A 22,363-nucleotide genomic window follows, 5' to 3' on the forward strand; every position below is an offset into this window, starting at 1 on the left:
ACAGCAATCAATAATAGAGCTGAGAGGGACATTAGGTGGGTCGCTTCTGTGATTTTCAGACCTCTTTGACCATGACCCACAGTAAGAGGTATATTCTACATGACAACCCAGTCACACACAAATGTCTACATTTGGAGATACACACACACACACACCATATTTCTTAATATTCTTAATACTAGTAATGTGGTCTGAAGTGACTTTCTAGTCTCTTCTTTTTCACCAAAAAACATGCTAGTCATGACCAACTAAATTTATAAGGTACATAGTCACAGATTTGAAAAATACAATTCTTTTTCACAGTACTGATGAAAAAATAGAAAAGCCTCCCACTAGCAGGTTTCTTTATATTATTTGATGTGACCATTTAATTTTCGCTCTGAATATACATTTTGCATAAATATTCCTTTGAAAGAAAATAAAGAAGCTTAGGTAAAAGGCATGTATCAGGCACATATCTCATTTGGGGAGGCATTTCTCATTTTTTACCATAAGAATTGTAAATATCAGGATTAAATCCTGGCTTTTCTTAAAGTTAGTAATAATGTGTTTCTTATCATTTTAGTGTTTTATGGGGAACTTTAGCTAAGATTTTTCTCCTTTTTAATACTTTGACTTGCTCACATCTTCTCTTTAAAAGTAAACTCAATTTATTAAGCGTGGGTGCTGACAACAGGCACATTCCCTTGTGATTATTCACCTTACAACACCACACGTTATCACTCTGGCAGTGCCATGCAGTAGACATAAAGATGAGCTTGGAGCAGCTGCCGGTACTGAGACTCCTGGCCCTTGGTCTCCTCATCTCTGACATCACTGGGAGCAGATAACCTCTTGGGTCTCTTCCAGATGTAAAGTGGCATAATTACAGAAGTCTGCTAAGTAGGAAATTTTCTTGCTATATCTACAATGAGCTTGCATTTTAGGTATTCCATGTTCCATAATTTCTGCAGAGGCATGAAGTAAGTAGTTAAAATGAGTCTTTTTTAAAATAGAGCTCTTTCGAATGAAATTTTAAAAATAAGAAATGCATGTGTTACATATAAAGATGCCATTATGCACAGTGTGAGTAATGACCAGGCTATCTTGGGGAAGGTAAGATAACTTGTTTATTATGATCTCTCACACTCCCAAAGTCACACATGTGTATGTGCAAAATTATATTCTAATCTTAATTTTTCAGTGACTTAAAGTGATAAGTACTTGTTAAAATAAAGTAGTTCTTTTTCCTATTGAGAGCACAGTCTTTCAATTTGAGTTTACCTACTGGGGAAGCTTTGCATCTTACCTGTTAAGCTTTATGTAGGATTTTATGTTTCCTGAACAGAGTCTTGCTAAGCTGCAGGAGAGGTTCCATTTGGATCAAAGCATTGGCACGTCCGAGCCAGACTTGAGATCCAGTCCTGTGAACTCCCATTTATCTCTCTCCAGACAGACCCTTGATGCCGGGTCACAGACAAGCATTTCCGGAGATGTAAGTTATCCATGTGGAAGGTTGGCCTCAGTGCTCTCCTCGACAAGCCTGAATTACAATATGGATGGCAAGTAGGACAGGGGCTAGTGAGGTGGTTTGAATTGCAGCTGTGTGGATTCAATATTCCGTACTCCTAGATTGGTTTTAAAAAATCAGACCCTTTTGTCTGGGTGCCAAGCATATCAGGATCTTCCATATGAACGGCTTTGTTCAGACTTTCTCAGTCTGTATTTATTCAGACATTGAAAGGTTAGAGATGCCTGAGAATTTAAGTTTTTCCTATTAGATTTAAGGCCTTTGAAATCTAGATCTTTTCAATTAAACATTGAGGCTAATGAGAAACAAAAAATATGCCTTTAAAAACCAACAATTTGTTGTAGATCAAAAATTGTTTGTATTAAAATGTTTAATTTGTGGTTTATGCCCAGGACTTGAAAATATTTAATGTGGCTTGACTACTATTAACTGTTTTTGCATTATCCTCTTTGGGATCCCATTTAGCAGATACTTACTTTTCTAGTCCATTCTCAGTTATTTTCGTATTCTCTTTTGCTTCATTGAATTCTGTGCTATGAAAATAAAATAGGTAGAGTTCAACAGTAGGACTTACCTATTTGAGAAATTATTTTTTGAAGTTATTTAGTTTATATTTTATGCATTTAGAAGCTAAATGATGGAAATTTGGGTTCGTGGAGACAAAGAAATTAGTTTCAGTTCATTAATTTTATTGACCTGTACACCCATCGTAAACTCTGAGATACCAGAAACATTGACATAATACTTTTTATCTTGAATTTAATGTGTAGAGAAAATGATGTTAAAGTCTTTGAAAAACAGAGCAGCTTGAATTAAAAAGAAATGTTTTGCCCCTACTGAGACTAGAAAGTAAGTGCCTTTTTAAACTGGTGTTCCCAATTTCAAGACCATCTTCTTTAGTTTTCCAATTACTTGGGCTTCCTAGAAACAAAAGCAGTTTACCTTCATTCATTAGCAGAGTTAATTGACTTTTCTCCCTTTTGTTTTTTACCAGATCGGAGTGAGAAGTAGATCAAATTTAGCTGAAAAGGTCAGGCTGAGCCTACAGTATGAAGAAGCCAAAAGAAGGTAACAACAGGGGAGCTATTCAGTGTTCAGTGGTCAATGGGCTCAAACAGTATTTTCTTTCCCAGAATTAATCTTTACTCCTATAGTGACATCTGCTGGGTGCTCCCTATGCCTTCTTACCTGTGTTACTCTTGAGGGTTTTTAGATGTGAGGGTTGCAGATCCCCCATCTCTGCTCAGTCTCCCCCCACCCAAGCTGAAGGACCGGGAGAATTAATGAGAAGTGTGGGCACGAAATCGCCCCCTTCCCTTCAGGAAGAAAGAAGCTTTGAGCTTGTACAATACATACTCACAAGTAGAAGTGGGAAGATTGGTTTTTGAGGTAGGACTATGACATAGTGACTCACGTACAGGACTTGAGAGGGGCCAAGGACCTTTAAGGTAAATAAATGGCTGAGGGGAAGACTTCCTGCCAACGTCCTTGAAGATGCTGAGGTATCTGTTCTGGCAACTGCCTTCAGGCCAAAGGAGGAGAGATTCCTATTGCCCTCTTTTACCTTCTACCCTTAGAGCCCTACGCCTTCTTTTCCTTACCTTGTGACTCTGCTTGAGGGAAGCTCAGGAGACTTGTCCCTCCTCATCCAGTAGACAGGCTCAACTTGTGTTCATAATTTGGACACCTTACTCATTTTGAGGGAGAGGGTCATACTGATTTATTTGATTTCGTTATTTTCCTTCTTAGAGTCTAAAGTTTTTGAAGTTTAGAGTTTAAATTTTAAAATTTAAATAAAATTGATTTATTATCTGGGAAGACATTGGGGGGATAAACTGTATTATCACTCTGTAGGCGACAGAGAAATTTATCATGTTCCTCCCTGAGAACATGGAAAGCTCAGCTGAGAACCTGCTAGAATGTCATAGTTTCCTATCATGACTATCAGATAATGAGGTATATCCATTGTTACTGGTGATGAGGATTATTTAAAAGTAATTAGCCAAAGTTCTTGGAGGTTATCTGGCTTTAACAAAGCAATTATTTGATTTGCCTTAAAACAATATTTGCCTCTTTGTGTTCTCTGTTACTAATATTACTTGGTTCTTTGATGACTGAAAGAAAAAAAAAAGTTTTGTTACAAATTACTAACCGTGTATGCTTGAGCAAGTCACTTAGTCTCCCTGAATAACATTTTACTCAGCTGATGTTAATGCCTACTAGTTTTCCTGGGTAGATTATACATTTCTGAAATGTATAATGAGGTTATGAAAAATTCTATATGCTTATTGGCTGCTTCTCAGAGCCCAGGCTGATGCCTTGCCCACCAGAAGGATTGAGGATTGCTGTGTGGTTTTGTGGCCCAGGAAGTAGAAACCTCTGGTGGATGCTGTTTGTGGTGCTCTGGCTGTGGGCGTCACCAACCCGTTAAGAGCCACAACTCTTAGACTCTGCTGTAAACAAAGCCCAGGATCTGTCTGGCATTCTGAAGGAGAATGGCTGTAACTCAGAATTAATTTTGGAGAACCAGGCCTCATGCACCCGGGTTCTTTGGGGGCTCAACTTGAATTCCCTTGGAGCAGCTTGAGTTTTTACTTTACTTTGGCTGCTAACAGCTTTTTCTACCTGGAGCTTACACAGCATTTCTCTTCCTAGATATACTTGGAAACCCTCATCATACCTTGTTCCCCAGATGTGGTATACCTTTTCCAAATTAAATTCAAGACCCGCCTAATGCTCAATCACACAAGGAATAGATGCCTTTCTTTCCTTCATTACGTTGTGATTCCCAGTTCGGTGGTTAATTCAGTCACATCAAAACTTAAGGCATTGTTCTTTCCCACTTGGTTGCATTGCTGTCCTGTTACCATTTGAGATTTTTATTTTAAAGTTCCTAGCGATGCTGATGAGAAGGTAAATCTCGAGGGTTAAAGCATATGTTGAAAACGCTTTTCTTCCTCAGTTCTGAGTAAGTAAAGAGGCGGGTTGTTTTTCCCTGAAACCTGTTTTCTCCTCCAGCCTTTGTTTTATGTGCTTAATGAAGCTAATAATATCATGCTTATTTAGCATTTTGATGATTAATTTTCTAGCACGTTGAGACAGTTGTTTATGGTTTTGTGGTTATAGCTGAAGAATAGCTGATGTTACATCGATCACAAGCGCAGGCGCTGAGTGGAAATCAGTGCCAGTGAGGGATGGCAATTTGTTTTTTTTAACTGAAACAAAACTGGTGCAAGAATGTGGATACACTTTCGTCTTTGTTTTGACAACATTATTGTGTTTACCTTTTTTCTTCCCTTCTACAACTTCTTCCATCAAACGAGGAGAATAAAATGCCCCCTTTCTATTTTTCATATTCTGGTATGTGCTGTGTAACTATATCCAAAGTGATCATCCAGCTTTTTTTTTTTTTTTTTTAATGGTAGTATAGATTCCCTAAGCCAACATCAGGTGTGTTCATAACTTGCCTTGATGTTGTGCTCATAGTCCAAACAGCCGTGTGCCATTTACCTTGTGAACGATCCCGCTAGTCCTCACACTGCCCCAGAGCAGGTGGTTTGGTTCGAGTGGTCAGAACGTTCTTCTTCAGTGAAGAATTAGCTTTACCATATATTGTTGAAGCTAGCTCGAGACACAGTAGAATCTGAGGTCAGGCAAAATCATGAAACCGGTAATGTTCCCTCCTGCTGGTTTTTCTTCCTCCTCCTCCTCCCATCTTCCCGCCCCCCATCACCCTTGCTCCAGCACCTGCTGTCGCTCTGATGGAGCCACAATAGCTGCCCATGGGTGCTGGTGGGGGCTCACTGGGTGCTGCCTGGGCGGAGGACACCCAGCTCGAGGGCAGCCAGTCATGTCTCCAGGGCCGGCTCAGTGACGCCCAGTAAACGCTGTAGACACCGATTTCACTGCACAGCTGAAGGAGAAATGGGGTGAAGAAGAACGGCTCCCTTTCCTTGGAGACACGGAGCCCGCCGGGCTGACTTTGTTGCAATACTGGTTACAATACTGGTTGGCAACACTGCTCTCTCTCCTCCCCTTATCCCTCCGTGACTCACTGATACCCTGGTCGCTGCCCATCTGACTCCAAAAGAACCCCCTCTTTTACCAGGGGAACAGCTGTACCCAGAGGAACAAAATCTATAATAAATGTCCCATCAGACACCATTTACTGTAGATTTTGGAACACGGAAGCCCTCCAGGTATCCCTCCCGTCACCCTACACAGGCAGTCACCCATAGGGGCACTCCCAGGGCACTCTCCTCTCTAAGCTTCAGTGGACTTTGACCTTCACTCTTTTTCAGACAGGCCAGTGTGCTTGTTTGTGTTTTAAAGGTGAAGACCCCGCAGGGGACGAGAGCCAGATGTCGAGCAGGTCCAGGGATTCGAGCACGGGGCCCCCTGCCTGGTGAGGGTCACCGAGTAAAGTCAGCGCATCCCCCAGGCCCCCGGCCCAGCCTGGTTTGGGTTCTCTCTCCCCTGGGGAGTTCTAAGTATGCACTCCTCTTTTGTGGCTTTATTTTTTAGCATGGCCAACCTCAAGATTGAACTGTCGAAACTAGACAGTGAGACCTGGCCCGGGGCGCTGGATATCGAGAAGGAGAAGCTGATGCTGATTAACGAGAAAGAAGAGCTTTTGAAAGAGCTTCAGTTTGTCACCCCGCAAAAACGCACTCAGGGCGAACTGGAGCGCCTGGAGGCCGAGAGGCAGCGGCTGGAGGAGGAGCTGCTGTCCGTGAGGGGTCCACCGAGCCGAGCGCTGGCAGAGAGGTTGGTTTTCCTCCCTGGGGACGGGGACCCGCAGGTGTGTCCTGGCTGGGCCGGGATGCCTGTGCACCCCCCCCTTTGTCAATCTCAGTTGCATCTGTTCTTGGTGGACTAAGAACTACCACCAAAGGGACTTTCTTTCCGTAGAGCAATAAAAGCACACGTCCTCGTACCCTGCAGTGTCACTTCTGTTTGTTAGGGCCGCGAAAATGCCTGTGACAGATGTTGAATAGGTAAGGAATGTTGACACAAAACCAGGAATGCAGTCGATCGCTGACGGGGTCTGATAACAATGGCTCTGCACTATTGCGCTCCGATAAGGAAGATTATCTGGACTGTTACAGCGACTGCAGCTTCCGACTCGGGTTTATGACTCACAAGAATGCAAAAGTTTATTGCTTTTCATTTCACAAGGGAAAGACAGCTTGCTCCCTCTGATATCTTAACAGGTCACCAAACGTTCGCTTGGATTTTGTCTGTCACTGGAACCCCTCCTCTGAAGCAGGTGAAAATGTAAAGGAAAACACCTGACACATTTTTCTGATCTTTCTGTGGGAAGATGCGAATTGATCATTTCACCTACAAAATCCAATTCTGTAAACAGCTCGGCTGCAGGATCGAGCAGGGGACCCTTGAGTGTCTGTCTGCCATGGAGTCATGTGCACAGGAGCCCCAGGTCCCGGCCTTGCTGGTGGATATGGTCCGACACCTGTTCCAGCCACAGGCCATGCAGCCCTCTCAGATGCCCCCCATATCCATTCTGTAGGCCAGCAACCGAGGCATGATGCCTGTCCCAGGGTGACCGGGAAGAAGGTCACATTCATATCATACCAAGTGACCTGGAAGTCAGTTTAAAACACCCACACATAATCCAATTGCTCTTTTTTTGTTTTTTAACTTCTTGACTTCTTGCCTTCTAATCCCTTGTCCTCTATGAATGTGTAAGGTGGTATGTCTACACAATATCAGAATATTTGAAGTGTGGTGGAGGGAACGGTAGGAGGAAAGGAAGAAGAATCTCGGACATTCCTGGTGAGGCGTTAGCATGCAGACTTGCCTACCCTGAGTTTAGTCTTCTGGGGAGAGGTGACTTTTGTGAGTTTTAAACTGGTGATCAAGATAACGCATGGCTACAGCTCAGCAGCTACGCGGAACAAGAATGAAGAGTCTAAAGGGAAAGCCTCTACAGCTTACATTCCTCTGCCATCTGAAAGAATTGTCACCTGCCCCTCCTGCTCCAACGTCTTGGTCTAGGGGTGCCAACTGAAGGCTCACCGTAAAGGCAGGTGTGAGTAAGGCGGCCAGGGAATGACCCACCCGGCGGAGACCAGAGGGACAAAAAGAGAAGACACAATTGCATCGTTTTCCTGAGTTACCTTTTTTTTTTTTAATTTTTTTTATTTTTATTTTTATTTATGATAGTCACAGAGAGAGAGAGAGAGAGAGAGAGGCAGAGGGAGAAGCAGGCTCCATGCACCGGGAGCCTGATGTGGGATTCGATCCCGGGCCTCCAGGATTGCGCCCTGGGCCAAAGGCAGGCGCCAAACCGCTGCGCCACCCAGGGATCCCTTCCTGAGTTACCTTGATGTCCTGTCTGTGTTTATAGACTTTACATTCGTAGGATAAAAGTTTGACAGTACCAGGAAATAGGACGAAATGAAGTGCTGCTGTGTGGCCCACGTACAAAGCAGCAAGGGCATTGGCATCTTGTGTCACACTAACTGTTACCTGACCACACACATGTAACGCACTGGCTCCATTACACAGACCAGCAGTTCTCGGGAGCGTGTGAATCTGGGAAGGGCCTACAGACAGCCGTTAGCCGTTGTTCTGGGAGAGAGAAAACAGGTGTGTGTTTGTTTTCACCAACTTTTATAGGCATGATGTCTTGTCTTTTTTTTATTGGGGCTAGAGCTTCAAAAATGACTAATGAAGCAACATTAAAAATAGAGTTTGTTCCTAAAGTGCCCAGGCTCTGGCTTTTATACTTTGATTTGTGCAGAATGCACGTAATAACTGTCACATTCCAGCAGAAACAGTGGGTTTGAACCTGTAAAGAAGAGGAGCTATAAAATACTCATAAAATAATCATATACTTAGTGAGATCCAGCCCTGGGGTTTGTCTCAGAGGGGAGTAAGCAGTTTGAATGTCTCTCTAACTTACAATACGTGCCCCCGTCTCCCACAGTTGGATGTTAGCAGCAAGGGACATGTATGTGAATATGTTTTATATTTGTAGTATGTTGGTGGCCAAAAGCAAATCCCCGTCATTATGTTGTAGTATAAGGTTGAAGGGACTAATACTTATCTTGCCTAAAGCAAGTTCAGGTTTTTTCACTGTTATCCTTGGATGCAAGACGGCCCAGCATCGCATGTGTTCAAAAGAGCAGCACCCCCTGCCACAGGGAGCACTGGGTCCTTTATTTTCTGAGTAGACACGGATGGTATGGCTTTGGGTTTTACTGTTGGGGTCAGTGGTTTTCACTTTACCTGGCTGTACACTCTCTCTTTTCTTTTTTTTTTTTAATTTTTATTCATGATAGGCACACAGTGAGAGAGAGAGAGGCAGAGACACAGGCAGAGGGAGAAGCAGGCTCCATGCACCGGGAGCCCGATGTGGGATTCGATCCCGGATCTCCAGGATCGCGCCCTGGGCCAAAGGCAGGCGCCAAACCGCTGCGCCACCCAGGGATCCCGACTCTCTCTTTTCTTGTTCTTCATTATTTCTTCCTACTATGTGTCCACACGGTGTTTCTATTCACTGTTACTGTTGAACTGCAATAGGGTGCCTGAGAAAGCCAGAGAATACCTGTGTAAACAGCATACTTCCTCGATGCTAAGGCAGGTGGCGACAGGAGATAATTCTGGGAAATCAGATCCATTGGGTAAAAACTTGGTTTCATCATAAAACAAATTGTGCTTCACCAGGTCAAAATCCTTCAGTTTCCTCTTGGCACCAACATAACTGTCAAAGAAACCACTTCTGCATTCCCCCCAAATTCTCCCATTTGCCATTTACATCGCAGGTGTCTCATTATTTCAGGAGTGGCCTCAGGCAAGATCCTGAGCTGATACTGGATGTTAGTCTCTGAAGGAGCTGTGCTCACCTGAATTGCAGCCGGTGTGCATGACCCCAGAGTCCCCTAGTCATGTGCCGCCAGCACTGCCTGCGCCCAGGCAAAGCATCAGAAGCAGTAATGAAGTCCCCACCCAGGGTCGAAGAAGGAGATACTCGCTGCAACAGACCATCAGCAAAGACAGGCGGCTCTCAAATGACAAAAGTCACACTGTGTGGGACTTTGCACACATCTTCCGTGTCTGTCCATATAACTCCTGAAATTCCAAAACCCCTCTGCTTTTCTGTCGCTGCTAAGATCTTAACATTGCTCCTTATGTCCTTATAAATCTTGGAGTTTTGTCTTACTTCTTGCCAAGATGTCTTAATTGTTCCTTATTTATGTGAATACTTCTGTCTCTGATTCTGAAAAATTTTTAAAGCAAGTACATTGAGGATATGAATGTCATTTATTTTTTAACGGAAAAGGAACTTCTTACTTCTATAGGTGACATGACATTTTCGGTAGGTGGCAAGTTCTGGGTGGTCTTCATCAGGAGAGACCGGGCAGGTGCTTCTCTCAGGGCACAAAGCAGAGAGAGGACAGTGTGAAGCCGCTGCCCTCGTCTTGCAAAGAGCAGGTGAATGGATGGTGTGGATCAGTAGGACCAGCAGGAGATGAATGAATGTTCTAGGGGCCAGGTTGAGAAGATCCTTTCTCACCTTGGAGAAGGGCTTGGAGAGACAGGGACGTACCCTCGTGAAGCGGCTGATACCTGAGCAATTTCTTCTAATCCCTGGTCCAGAGAAAGTTGGGAGGGCACTTCCTACAAAGGACACCTGGAATCTGAGGAAGACTTCTGGCTTCAGCGATTCCATCAGAGATGGGAGTGGGGTGCTTGATTGAAGACAGCCACCCCACTGGAGGGGCTTCTGTGACTCACTCTTCCAAGTGCCTTCATTATGCTTCTCCCAGTGCAGGTGTCACCTAGAGACATGGGCCACCGGCCACAGGGGAGTGCTGGGAGGGGTGCCGGGCTCTTCAGGAAACCTGGGCAGAAGAGGATCTGACAGGAATACGAAGCCAGCTCCCAGCAGTTCAGAGTGACCATGCAGGTCTCGCCAATCGGCCAGAGGAGGCCGGGATGGGAACCATCGCCCGTGATTGAGGAGGGGAAGCTTTGGATTTTATTTTATTTTTTTTTATTTTTTATTTTATTTTTATTTTTTAAAGATTTATTTATTTATTTATAAGAGAGAGAGAGAGAGAGAGAGGCAGAGACACAGGCAGAGGGAGAAGCAGGCTCCATGCTGGGAGCCTGACGCAGGACTCGATCCCGGGACCCCAGGATCGCGCCCTGGGCCAAAGGCAGGCGCCAAACCACTGAGCCACCCAGGGATCCCCTAGCTTTGGATTTTAAATTTCAGCATGAAACACACTAATGTCATACTGACGCCTCCTTACCACACCAGAAACGCCTCCATTTGTGCAGCCTTTCATTTTAAAACTTACTTCAAAAATGTCTCTCCTGTTTCAGAAGACATGGATTTTAGTAGATTTGGGAGCTTTTTCCGGACCTTTACCTTCTAATTCAGCTCATCTAATTTGTATTAATTTTTTTCCCATGTTGAGTTTTTGTTTATGTTTAAGAGATTAAAAAAAATAGGGACTGGACTCCTTTTCAAAACACACCTTTGAAAACTGGGAATTAAGAATTTATCACGCTTTGAAGTACTAAACAAAATGACAAGAATGGCTTTTTAAAAATTTTAACATATAATGAAATTGTGTTGGTGACACATCAAAGGATAGATAGCTATAAATAAAATATGGGCATGTTTCCTTACTGCCTAAAACATACATTTCAAAGAGGTTAGAAATTAGGGAAATTTTATTTTTCTCCAAAGAAAAAATAGCTAATTTTTATATCCCCACCTTGTAAGGCGTGCTGAGGCTTTGAACAAGGAAGGTTTGTTTTGATGTCTGCAGAGCACTTTCACATACATCACTCCATTTGATCCCTTTAACAGCCTTAGCAGGCAAGACACAGTAGGATTTTAATCGCCGATTTGCAGATGAGAAAGCTGGGACCCTTGACTAAGTGACTTGTTTAAGGACACGCGATTAGTAGCAGCAAATCCACCAGACACCACGGTGGTTTTCTGGGCCCACTCCTGCGGTCATTGTCCACTCTGGACGGGCTCACCCCAGGGATGTCGAAAGACCTTCAGATGACATAGACGATACGCTTGACGTACTTTTAAATAACTCACCTATACAGTTCCCTAATTCTCAAAAAGTTTTTAAAAAATTGTTCAGTTGAGTGTGGATGAAATTTCAGATATTCGGTGCAGGGGATAGGATGTGCGTAGTAGGGAAGGAAATCGCCTTTGTGCCTTTTCCCAGTTGGAACAGGTACACCCAGATGAGCTCTCCAGTATGGACTGATTTGTTTCTAACTTGCTGAAATGCTCATCAAAGGAAGATTGGAAATCCTGTCACTGGATATCGGTTTGGAAGAAACCTTGTCAATCCCAGCACTCCAGACGGTCTTCCACGTTCTCTGTCACTCTTGTCAACTGTTCTAGTAACTTAGCCTCACGCCCAGGCCCCTGGAAGGATTCTGTGACCTTTGTTAGTGGTTTGTGGTTTCCCTTCCCTCTGTCTCCCTACCTCATAAGAGCACAGGGGTGTGTTAGGGTTTTTTTTTTTTTTTTTTTTAACCCATTTAAGAAAATTTTAGAATACCAAAAACTTTTAAATTCTCAGTAATGTTGACTTGAGATAGATCCCGCCGCCCCCCCCCCCTTTGCTTAGCGTGGCCGCAGACAGTTGGGCCCACTCAGCTTCTTGCCGGTGGTTCTGTTTTCTGTCCTGTCCATTCATGTGGGCTTCCACCTCATGGTACATAACGTTTGTATAATAAGAATTTTTTCCTTCGGTTTCTGTGCTTTATTGTAATTACACGGAAATAAATTCGTTTGTAATTTTTTTCTAGATTAAAATTGGAAGAACGAAGGAAAGAGCTCCTACAGAAACTTGAAGAAACTACTAAATTAACTACTTATTTGCATTCACAACTTAAAAGGTAAACCTGCTTGGTTCTGGAGGGAAAAGTTTTCCTTGACTACATTCAGGCCTGTTTTGGTTCATCCTTGATTACTTTCCTCTTTATTTTCGACTATTTAAAAGTGGATAAAAAATAGTTATGCTGGTATGATTAAAACTTGGATGATCAAATCTAAAGTTGCGTGGATTTCTTTTTCTTTTTTCATGAACCCCAAGATCATATGTGGCTTACTTGTGGGAAGAAAGCATAGTTTTATATATTTTAGCTATGAATACATACTCCGGAAATGACACATTTCTCCAGATCACCTTTCTTTTAAAAAGGGAGAATGAGGGGCGCCTGGGTGGCTCAGTGGTTGACTGCCTTTGGCTCAGGTCGTGATCCCGGAGTCCTGGGATCGAGTCCCGCATCAGGTTCCCTGTGAGCTCTGCCTATGTCTCTGCCTCTCTCTGTGTGCCTCTCATGAATAAATAAATAAAATCTTAACAATTTTTTTTAAAGGGAGAATGAGAAAAGACTTGCCTTAAAATAGTTAGCTATATCTTCACTCCTTCAGTGCGCACACCCTGAGGGAGACGGGCCTGTGTGAAACCTCTTTGTCTTTATAAGCTTTCCTTTGTTCTCAAAATTAAAAGCCTTATTTTTTCACCAAAAGAACCCTAGTAACACCCTGTACTGTTTACACTGTTTTTCCCCTCCCGTATTGTTAAATTGCATCGCTGCTTCTGGATGTCTGTGCAGGTAGATGTGTCAATAGGTATTCGTTGCTGTTTTTTGTTTTTGTTTTTGCAAAAGGGACTCGATCTTTAGTCAGAATAGAATTGCTGTTTAGAGAGCCAGGTTGCAAGAGTCAACATGGCAATGGGTGGTAAATTAAGAGCAGGTTCCTTCTCCCCCGGTCATTCTGTTACTTGGGTCATTCTGTTACTTGGCGCCACTGGGTTCCTTCCCAACCGTGGGTGGGGCATCGTGGTTGGGCTTCCTGTATCACACCAGTTTTCACAGCCTGCCCTCCTCTCCCCCAGCCTCTCCGCCAGCACCCTGTCCATGTCGTCGGGCAGCAGCCTGGGCTCCCTGGCCTCCAGCCGGGGGTCTCTGAACACTTCCAGCAGAGGGTCGCTCAGCTCCCTCAGTTCTGGAGAGCTCTATTACACCAGCCAGGGCGACCAGGTGGACGCGGACTATCAGAGTAAACTGGACCTCCTCCTGCAGGAGAAAGGCGGCTACATTCCTTCTGGACCCATCACCACCATCCATGAAAACGAAGTGGTCAAGTCCCCCAGCCAGCCTGGCCAGGGCGGTCCCTGTGGGGCGGCAGCCGCGGCCACAGGCCACACTCCCCCCCGGACTGAGGCCCCCAAGTCTGTGACGTCCCTGTCCTCACGGTCCTCCCTGTCCTCTCTGTCCCCTCCTGGCTCTCCCTTGGTTCTAGAAGGCACGTTCCCCATGTCTTCTCATGATGTCCCTCTCCATCGGTTCACTGCTGACTTCGAAGACTGTGAATTGAGTAGTCATTTTGCAGACATCGGCCTCGGTGAAAATCAGATCTTGCTGGATTCTAACTCGGGAGGAGGGTCCCAGTCCCTCTCAGAGGATAAAGACCTCAGCGAATGTGCCCGGGAGCCGTTATATGAAGGAAGTACAGGTAAGTGGAGACCTTTGCTTGCAAGTTTTCCCCCTTAATTATTTTAAGAAGAATGGTGGGAGGGGTACTATTTCCATATAAACAAATTGTGCCAGCCGCCCCTCTCTGTGTGCTGCTTATTCGTTTTGGCTTCGTTTGAGAAGGGAGTTTTTTATTGATCTACCTGGACTGGACATTTTTTTCTTTATCAAATAAAAGTTACTTTCCCTGCTGAATAGATTCAATCATGAAGTGGCTATCCTAAACTGTCCAGAAACCCTCTGTCTGGTGGCAGCTGACTGGGAGCATGTTTTGTGGACGTACTTCATACTTCCACAAAGATTCTGTCTCTGAAATAGCAAGGCAAGAGAGAGGGGCTTTCTTTTTAAAGTTGGCCTAAAACAGATTAAAACCAAGGCAATTAGCATACCAGCTAATTAGTACCAGGGTTCAATGTTTAGATTGCTCAGGGAATTCTATATAAATACAATTTTTGTTTCATGCCAGACTCTCCCTTTCTGCCTAAAGTGAATTTGGAGAATGCTGGTTCCAATGTAGAAGTATTACCCTGCCATCTTCTGGCTGCATGACTAGTTGCAGCCCAGGAGAGCATGCAGCAGATCCAGTTCTTACTGCTGCCTTTGTATTCAGAGACAGAAATGGAGGGAGAGTTTCATCTTTTTTTTTTTTTTTTTTTTTTTTTAAGTCTGTATCCCTTTGCAAGGTGGATGCTTTCAATATATGACACGTGGTTGTCAAGAGAACAACATGGTACCCTTGCTGGCAGATGACCGTGGCTGTGGTCTGAGGGGGATGGTCTATTTGAGAGCTAGCCTGAAATGAAATGTGAAATAAAAGCTCCAGTCTGGTCCCCAGGAGCCCCGTTCAGATCTACGCACATCACTGTGTGTCCAGAACACAGAAGAGGCTGGTCCTCTTTAGAAGTATTTTCCAGCTGCTTTGAGAAGCCTATTTATTTTGTATTTCTGGTCCGAAGAATTCTATGTATTCACTGATTGGCCAATTTAGATGTTTAAAGTGATAGACAAATCTATCGTGTTTGTGTGGTTTTGAATACTGAAGACCAAAACACCGCCTGCCAGCGGCCCGGAGCCCAAGGCAGAGGCAGGGCGCAGGAGACATGCGTGTGGTTCGTGTGGCACTGCCTAGAAGGTGCCACAGCTATAAGTAATGTGTCATCAAAATCATCAGCGTCAAAGAAAATAAGCACAGGAGTAGTGTTTACTTAGTGGCTGTAGGAAAGCAGAAGCCGGTGGTGGGGCCTCCCGTCTGCCTCCAGGAAGGAGTGTGGTGTGCAGGGTGCAGTGGTGTGCGGTGCAGTGCGATGCTCCCTGCCCCAGGAGCCAGCCAAGTCCGCACTTTTACTTTGGTGCAAGCGAGCACGAGCACATCACCCAGGCTCTCAGCCTTGTTGTTTCTCCCCTGCAAAATGGGAGTGATAGAGTGTCTCCCTCGCAGAGGATTGGGAGCAGCGACGCCGTCACACATCGAGAGCATCTAACTGTGCCTGGCTCTCAGCATCAGTTCATGGAATTAGTACTACCGTACGATGAGAAGCAATACAAACTGTGCTAAGCCCAGTTGCTGCCACAAACCACTGAAATTCAAGGAAGTATGAATGAAGAAGCAAGAGGAGAAAGTGGAGCCCATATTTCTGGGCTCTGGACTTGAAGGATTTGAGCATTTCAAAGCTGTTTTCACTCTTTGTGTATTTGGAGCATTCTCCAGCGACCACTTCTCAACCACTTCTCAACCCTCGATCAGGAGGGGCTGCTCTGGGAGGCCGGCTGCTGGAGAAGAGGGAGACAAGCATAAGAATCGCCCCGGCCCGACCCCACCCGGGTGCTTGGGCCTCTGCCTGGCGGTAGCCTTTCTTCTGCCACTGGGTCTGCTGCTGCGCCCGAGAAGTCTGCCCAGAGCCCGGTGTCCCCAAAGCTTCCAGGATACAGCTTTTACCTTTCAGATGCATCTTATATTAATTAGAAAGCTGCTCCTAAAAAGTCACCCTAAAGGAATTCTATCCGAGAGCTTTATTTGGAAAGCGTATTGAGTGCCATGTGTGAAAACAACTAAAAGCATATATTTAACTGTAAAGACTAATCCCCTCAGTCAGAGCACCAGCACTCGGTGCGTTGGGGGGTGTCTGACCTCCACGTGGGGGCAGGTGGCCCAGCGTCGTGATGCCGCTCGCTCGTCTCCCTCAGCATTCTGGAGTCTTCCGCAGGCAAAGTCAACTTGCTTTATGTACATCCCGCTCTCTGGCGCCCGTCCCCGCTGGAGGACAGAGACCACGGAGGAATGACTACCAAGTCCTTCCAGTCAGTCTCTGTCATTGTCAAAGTCAATTTGAGCTGCCTCGGATATTCCTGGGGGTAATCAATAAATCATGTCATCACCTTCACCCCTCACAAAGGGGGGTGGGCGGAGAGAGGCACTTCATCATCAAGGAAAAAGCATTCCCACTGCCAGAAATAAAAGGGAAAATGCAGCAATCAATCCTGTAATCTGAAGCCTTAAAACTTAAACATCTTAACAAGATGTAAAGTCACGACTCAGAAGGGGGGCGAAATGCATACCAATCCTGATCCCTGCTCACTTGCTGGAGGATGAAAGAACTCGGCAGGCTCGCAGCTTATTACATAGGAACGCAGCTTTAAATGAATGCTCCTTGCTCACCGCAGGATGCAGTGTATGAATATGAGTTAGAGATAAAAGTTAAGTGGTAGTTGGTGCTAAAGATTCAGTAGCACGAAGTTTTTCTTTTCTTTTTTTTTAATGGTATTAGCTGGTGAGGAATTCTATATAAGTCAAAGATTTTTTTTTCTTTGACTCTGTTAAGTGTGGTAGCATGGGAGATGTAGAATATGGCATGTGGAGAGAAGGGGAAGCAAAAGAGGCGGAAACCTTTCTTGCCATTGAGTAGCTAGATGCTCTCTTTTACAGAAATATCTTTCATAGTTGAGGGACGCAGCTAGCTCCTTGCCACCGAGCGTTTGGTAACTACAGGGAATCCCTAACAGAGAGAGCAAGGGGCCAGTGGGAATGTGTGTCATTTATACTTTCCCTTCAGATATTTCAGGACGGAGAGAAACCACATTGTTTCTCAAACGGTGACCAAAATAACTGGCATCCCAGGAACTTCTGTAAGTCGTGATGCCTTGAATCAGCCACATGAGTTGACTCAAACCGTAACCTCCTCGATTCTCAGATGGAAATGTTTTTGGCTCTCTCACAACCAAACCACGTGTGTATTTTTGTACCTAACTTTTCCTAATTATGAATCCTAATTAGTACACTCCCTCTCCCCTCCCTAGATGTGGAAAAATCATTACCAAAAAGAAGAGTAATCCACTTGCTTGGGGAGAAGACAGCTTGTGTGTCGGCTGCCGTGTCTGATGAGTCTGTGGCTGGAGACAGTGGGGTCTACGAGGCTTTCGTGAAACAGTAAGGACTCGCAGGAGTGCTTTTCGGTTACACCGAATCTCCTCCTAGCTGTGTGGGTGGGCTCTAGCCTATGGGTGCCCTGCCGCCCCGATTCCACTCTGCAGTGGAAGGGCTGTAGGCATTAAAGAAATGGTGTGCCTGAAAATTTCAGTATACCAAAAACATCCCATCTGACCCCCTTGGAGACTTAAAACTTGATTTTAATGAGAAAGTTAAAGTTGCTGGCCACCACCCGTTTGACACAGTACATTTCTGAAAGCCTGGAGTGTGTCTAAGGGTGTGGGGTACCCCAGGGAGGCTCAGAAAAGTCAGGCATCAGAAAGTCTGTCCCCTAATGGCTCAGAGGCTGACTCTCTTGAAAAGGTGGAGAAAGACCTAAAAGAGTGAGCTTTCACTGGGGTCAGGTCCCCGGGCGCTGTGCAAGTGCTGTTAATTCAGAATGAGTCAGTGACAAACTCAATACCCCGTTCATAAACGGTTCACCTGCACCCACTGTTGCCCTGTCCCTAGGCCTAGTGAAGTTGAAGATGTTCCCTACAGTGAAGGGGATGTCACCATCGTGGAGACTGCCCAGGTGCAGATCGGACTCAGGTAAGGGACACACACACCGAGGGGGCAGTTGTAGAATTCTGCAAGGACTGGTGGGCCCGTGCTCTTTCCCTGTTTGATCGGCTTCTCTTTTGACAGATATGATGCAAAAAGGTCAAGTTTCATGGTGATTTTAGCACAGCTCCGAAATCTTCATGCCTTCTTGATACCTCATACTTCAAAAGTGTAAGTAAAATTAGCAAAGAACAAATTGAAGAACTGAAAATTGCTCACTTATGATAAATTGTACATTGTAATTGAGCAGTTCATTTATACAAGGATGGAAAAGACATAGCAGGGCTGATCAAGTCTCAACCCACAGCAGATAAAATGAAAAGAAAAGGAGAATGTGTATTAGATTTTGATCCTTATTCAACAGATCCGTTATCAGGCATAGGAACCAAGATGTTTTCATCTCCCTTTACAACCAGAAATTCTGTATTATGCTGTGTTGGGGCCTAATTCTTTTAATTTAATTAAAATGTTTGTTGTTGTCTCATTATACCTCCTTTGGTTTGAGGTAATTTTCTAATCTTTTACATGAAAATGTAGTGATTTGGGATGCCGGGGTGGCTCCGTTGGTTAAGTGTCTGCCTTTAGCTCAAGTCATGATCCCAAGTCCTAGGTTGGAGCCCCCAGAGTCAGGCTCCCTGCTCAGCGGAGAGTCTGCTTCTCCCTCTCCCTCTGCCTGCTGCTTCTCCTACTTGTGCTGTCTCTGTCTTTCTCTCTCTCTCTGATAAATAAAATCTTTAAAAGAAAAGAAAATGTAGTGATTAAATTTCATTTATCCATACAACTTTGCCAAACACCGTACCATGCTACATGTAAGAGTAGCATTCCTGGGGATCCCTGGGTGGCTCAGCGGTTTAGCACCTACCTTTGGCCCAGGGCATGATCCTGGAGACCCGGGATCAAGTCCCGCGTCGGGCTCCTGGCATGGAGCCTGCTTCTCCCTCTGCCTGTGTCTCTGCCTCTCTCGCTCTCTCTCTCTGTATCTATCATGACTAAATAAATAAAATATTAAAAAAAAAAAGTAGCATTCCTTAGCATCAAGCATTCACTTCTCTGTGACCATTAATTTCTTGAAGTTACTTTATTTTGTCAAACGAAGTGATGTCATAATGCTTCACAGCCTGTTGTTTGAAGACTCCTGACGATTGTTCTAGCGATCGTCATCACCACTCACACTCTGGAGTCAGAGTTTCGGGGACTCTCTTAAAGGTCTATGGCTAGAGAGCACCAGAAGGAAGCCAGATTTAATCTTAGCACCTGTGACTTCAAATCTAGAATCTTTGTGTCCTATAGCCCTGCACTTAGTAAAATGTTCAATCTGCTAGTATAAGGCTTGGAAATAAGAAAGAACTCTTGAGGGGTGACCTCTAAGACCCTGCACCCAGCCAGGTGGATGTTTCCTTTAGTAATAGAGTATATTCCTCAATGCAAAGGACATTTAATAGAGTCAATGTAAGAGTTCTGGATGTTTTCCCTAAGGGTTTACTTTTAAGTTCACATCCAAATATTCTAAGAATTGTCAGAGAAAAGAGACTAGATCTAAATAAAGATATAGCTAGATGGGGTGCCTGTATAGCTCAGTGGGTTAAACCTCTGCCTTCAGCTCAGGACATGACCCCAGGGTCCTGGGATCGAGCCCTACATTGGGCTCCTTCTCCCTCTGCCCCTCCCCCTGCTTGTGCCCATGCTGTCAAATAAATAAAATATTTTTAAAAAGATATAGCTAGATGGAGATTATTCAGTGGACAGTAGAAGAATAGAGCTAGTGGATGTCTGTGTATTGACAATCATCAAAATTGGAAGGGAATAGGATTCCAGGAGGGAAGTTGGCTTGCAAGATCTCCTGAAATCAAGGTGTGTGGGGTGTTGGGGGGATCTGCATTAATAGCGATAATACAAGGAGGGAAGGATTACAGGGGAGTGTCTACATCACCCTAGAGAGCCTGCTTCCCCGGACTGACATTAGGAAGGCCAGTCAGTAGTATCCAGTAAGTAGGCTGAGATATTGGAGCGTTGGCAGCCTTTTCATTTCAATGCAGCACATCTGAGAGAAGACCGCTCCACCAGGGATCAAACCTACGGACAGGGAGAGCCATCCCACAAGTCCAGGAGAGAACTGCAGAAGTCCCAAGAACACACATCCTTCACCTCATGCCATAAGGGCAGGCCTCCCCAAATGTTGTGCCGCTGCCAAGCCAATCACAGTCATGCTCCCTTTCCTGGTAGGAAGTCACAAGCAAAGTGCCCCTGAGGTGCGGTGACAGCCAGTGCAGTTTAGGACCAGGCAGTCCTCAGGCAGTGAGTGCAACAGGCTCTTCTGCCCGCAGCTCCTGGGCAACCACTTGTCTGACTGGTCTGGACCTTCCTGAGATGTCTAGCGCCATGTTCTTAAGCCCCTCCATGAAATGAAAGCCTTGGTTTGAATTAATGACACTGCCGAAAACAAAATATCTTAAAATAGTTCTTTTTCTTTTCCCCCCTAACTTCAAAATTTACTTTCTGGTTATTAAGTACAGCAAGGAGAGCTTAGGCTCCAGCTGTTTGGCAGCAGCCACAGTGTTTTTGTGAGTGGTTCCTGGCTCCTGTGTGGAGTGACCTCACCTGCAGCAGAATGAAAGGAAAAACACCCCTACCTTCTTTCCCCTGTGCCTTGGGCTCTTAACCATGTAAACCTTTTTTTGCATGTGGAAACATCCTGGAGTCACAGAAGTGGTTAGGCCACTGGTACGGAGTAACGCTGAAGTCTGGAGAAGTGGAAAATTTTGTTTCCCTCCATGCCAGCTTGGTAGTATACCTCTCCTCCTGGCTTTCAAGAACAGATTTCTTCTGCTGAATCTCCAGCCTCAACAGCAGGCGCCCAAGGCCCCCTCGTCCCCTAAAGCTGAATCTCCATCATTGGTTTTTTATATTCTGATAATTCCATACTTATACATATTCCATCATCAATTTTATATTCTGATAGCAAATACAGAAATAATAGGACATTCTTCTGTTTTCATAATCGGAGAAAGGCATCTTTTAGAATAGGAATTAGAACAGCTCAGAATTAGAGGGTAAGGATTTAGTGGGCATTCTCCTTTTGAGATTTAAAAGAAAATGCCTCCTGCCATCTCTAAAAGTTGTGAATCCTTATATAACGTGTGCTTAGAAAAATCACTTGGAAGTAGCATTAGAAGTTGCTATTTTTCTATAATTCTTCCTCTGAATTTTACAAAGTATAAGGCTCTTACAACAGTTTGTCGTCTCTGAAACTTCTGTGATGCTCGACAATGATATTTGTAAATTTGCTTCACGATATGCTACTTAGCCATTCTTTTTCACTAGTAGGATAATGTATTCCATTCCTGGGAAAGGATCACCAGCACCCCTTGTTTAATACTGGGGATGACTGGGATAAAGTGTACTTAGTGTGATCCTATCTTCCCAGGCTCAGAAAAGTTAATTTTGGGGACGCCTGGGTGGCTCAGTGGTTGAGCATCTGCCTTTGGCTCAGGTTGTGATCCCTGGGTCCTGGAATCCAGTCCCTCATCAGATTCCCCACAGGGAACCTGCTTCTCCCTTTGCCTGTGTCTCTGCCTCTCTTTGTGTGTCTCATGAATAAATAAATAAAAGCTTAAAAAAAAAAAAACACTTTATTTTGGAATTGGCAGTACCCCGGCAGGTGGGACGTTAAATTCTTCTGCCCCACAGATTTTCCTCGTCTTCTCTTCCCTGTCGGGCCTTCGCTGCAGCCCTGTGGGGAGTGGCAGGTGCAGGGCACAGCCGGCACGAGCAGGTTAAGAACAGAGCCTCTCTGCCGCTGAGCGCAGGTGGACCCGTTACGGCAGCAAAGCTCCGGCGTGATAATGAACTCCGTGTTCCCCTGCGTCTCTCTCTTGTGCAGATCATTTCAAATGCGAACTGTGAATCTGGTATAACTGAAGTACCTGTGAAATCCATTTCACTCTTGTCCTTTGCAGATATTTCAGGGTTGCTCTGCTTCCCTCCTCAACTGATGTCAGCTGTCTGTTTCGAACAAAAGTCCATCCAGCCACGGAATCCATCCTATTCAGCGATATGTTCAGAGTGGCCATTTCCCAAACAGCCTTACAGCAGAAGACGCTGAGAGTAGATCTCTGCTCTGTTAGCAAACACCGAAGCGAAGAATGCCTGGTAGGTCGGTTCACGATTCCCGCTACCATAAAATGCCTCTGATGAGGTATGCTGAGAAGAACTCTCTAGTTGCCGCTTTGCCAGCCCCGATGCCACCACCGATCTGCCCGGGGCCTTGGGCA

General features: G+C 44.9%; 1 protein-coding gene across 5 annotated transcripts in view; it reads left to right on the forward strand.

Moving 5' to 3' along the window:
• Positions 1–22,363, forward strand: part of WWC2 (WW and C2 domain containing 2) — a 205,088-nt gene that overhangs the window by 139,669 nt on the left and 43,056 nt on the right. For 4 of the 5 annotated variants that reach the window (XM_077848656.1, XM_077848655.1, XM_077848653.1 and 1 more), the window contains 9 exons: positions 1,307–1,474; positions 2,505–2,578; positions 6,035–6,277; positions 12,329–12,418; positions 13,426–14,045; positions 17,360–17,489; positions 18,000–18,080; positions 18,177–18,263; positions 22,049–22,241. In XM_077848656.1, coding sequence (XP_077704782.1) covers positions 1,307–1,474; positions 2,505–2,578; positions 6,035–6,277; positions 12,329–12,418; positions 13,426–14,045; positions 17,360–17,489; positions 18,000–18,080; positions 18,177–18,263; positions 22,049–22,241 — 1,686 coding nt within the window. The remainder of the gene's footprint in view (positions 1–1,306; positions 1,475–2,504; positions 2,579–6,034; positions 6,278–12,328; positions 12,419–13,425; positions 14,046–17,359; positions 17,490–17,999; positions 18,081–18,176; positions 18,264–22,048; positions 22,242–22,363) is intronic. The other variant, XM_077848654.1, reaches the window with a different exon arrangement.

The sequence above is a fragment of the Canis aureus genome, chromosome 15 (assembly GCF_053574225.1).
Source record: "Canis aureus isolate CA01 chromosome 15, VMU_Caureus_v.1.0, whole genome shotgun sequence".
NCBI lineage: Eukaryota > Metazoa > Chordata > Mammalia > Carnivora > Canidae > Canis > Canis aureus.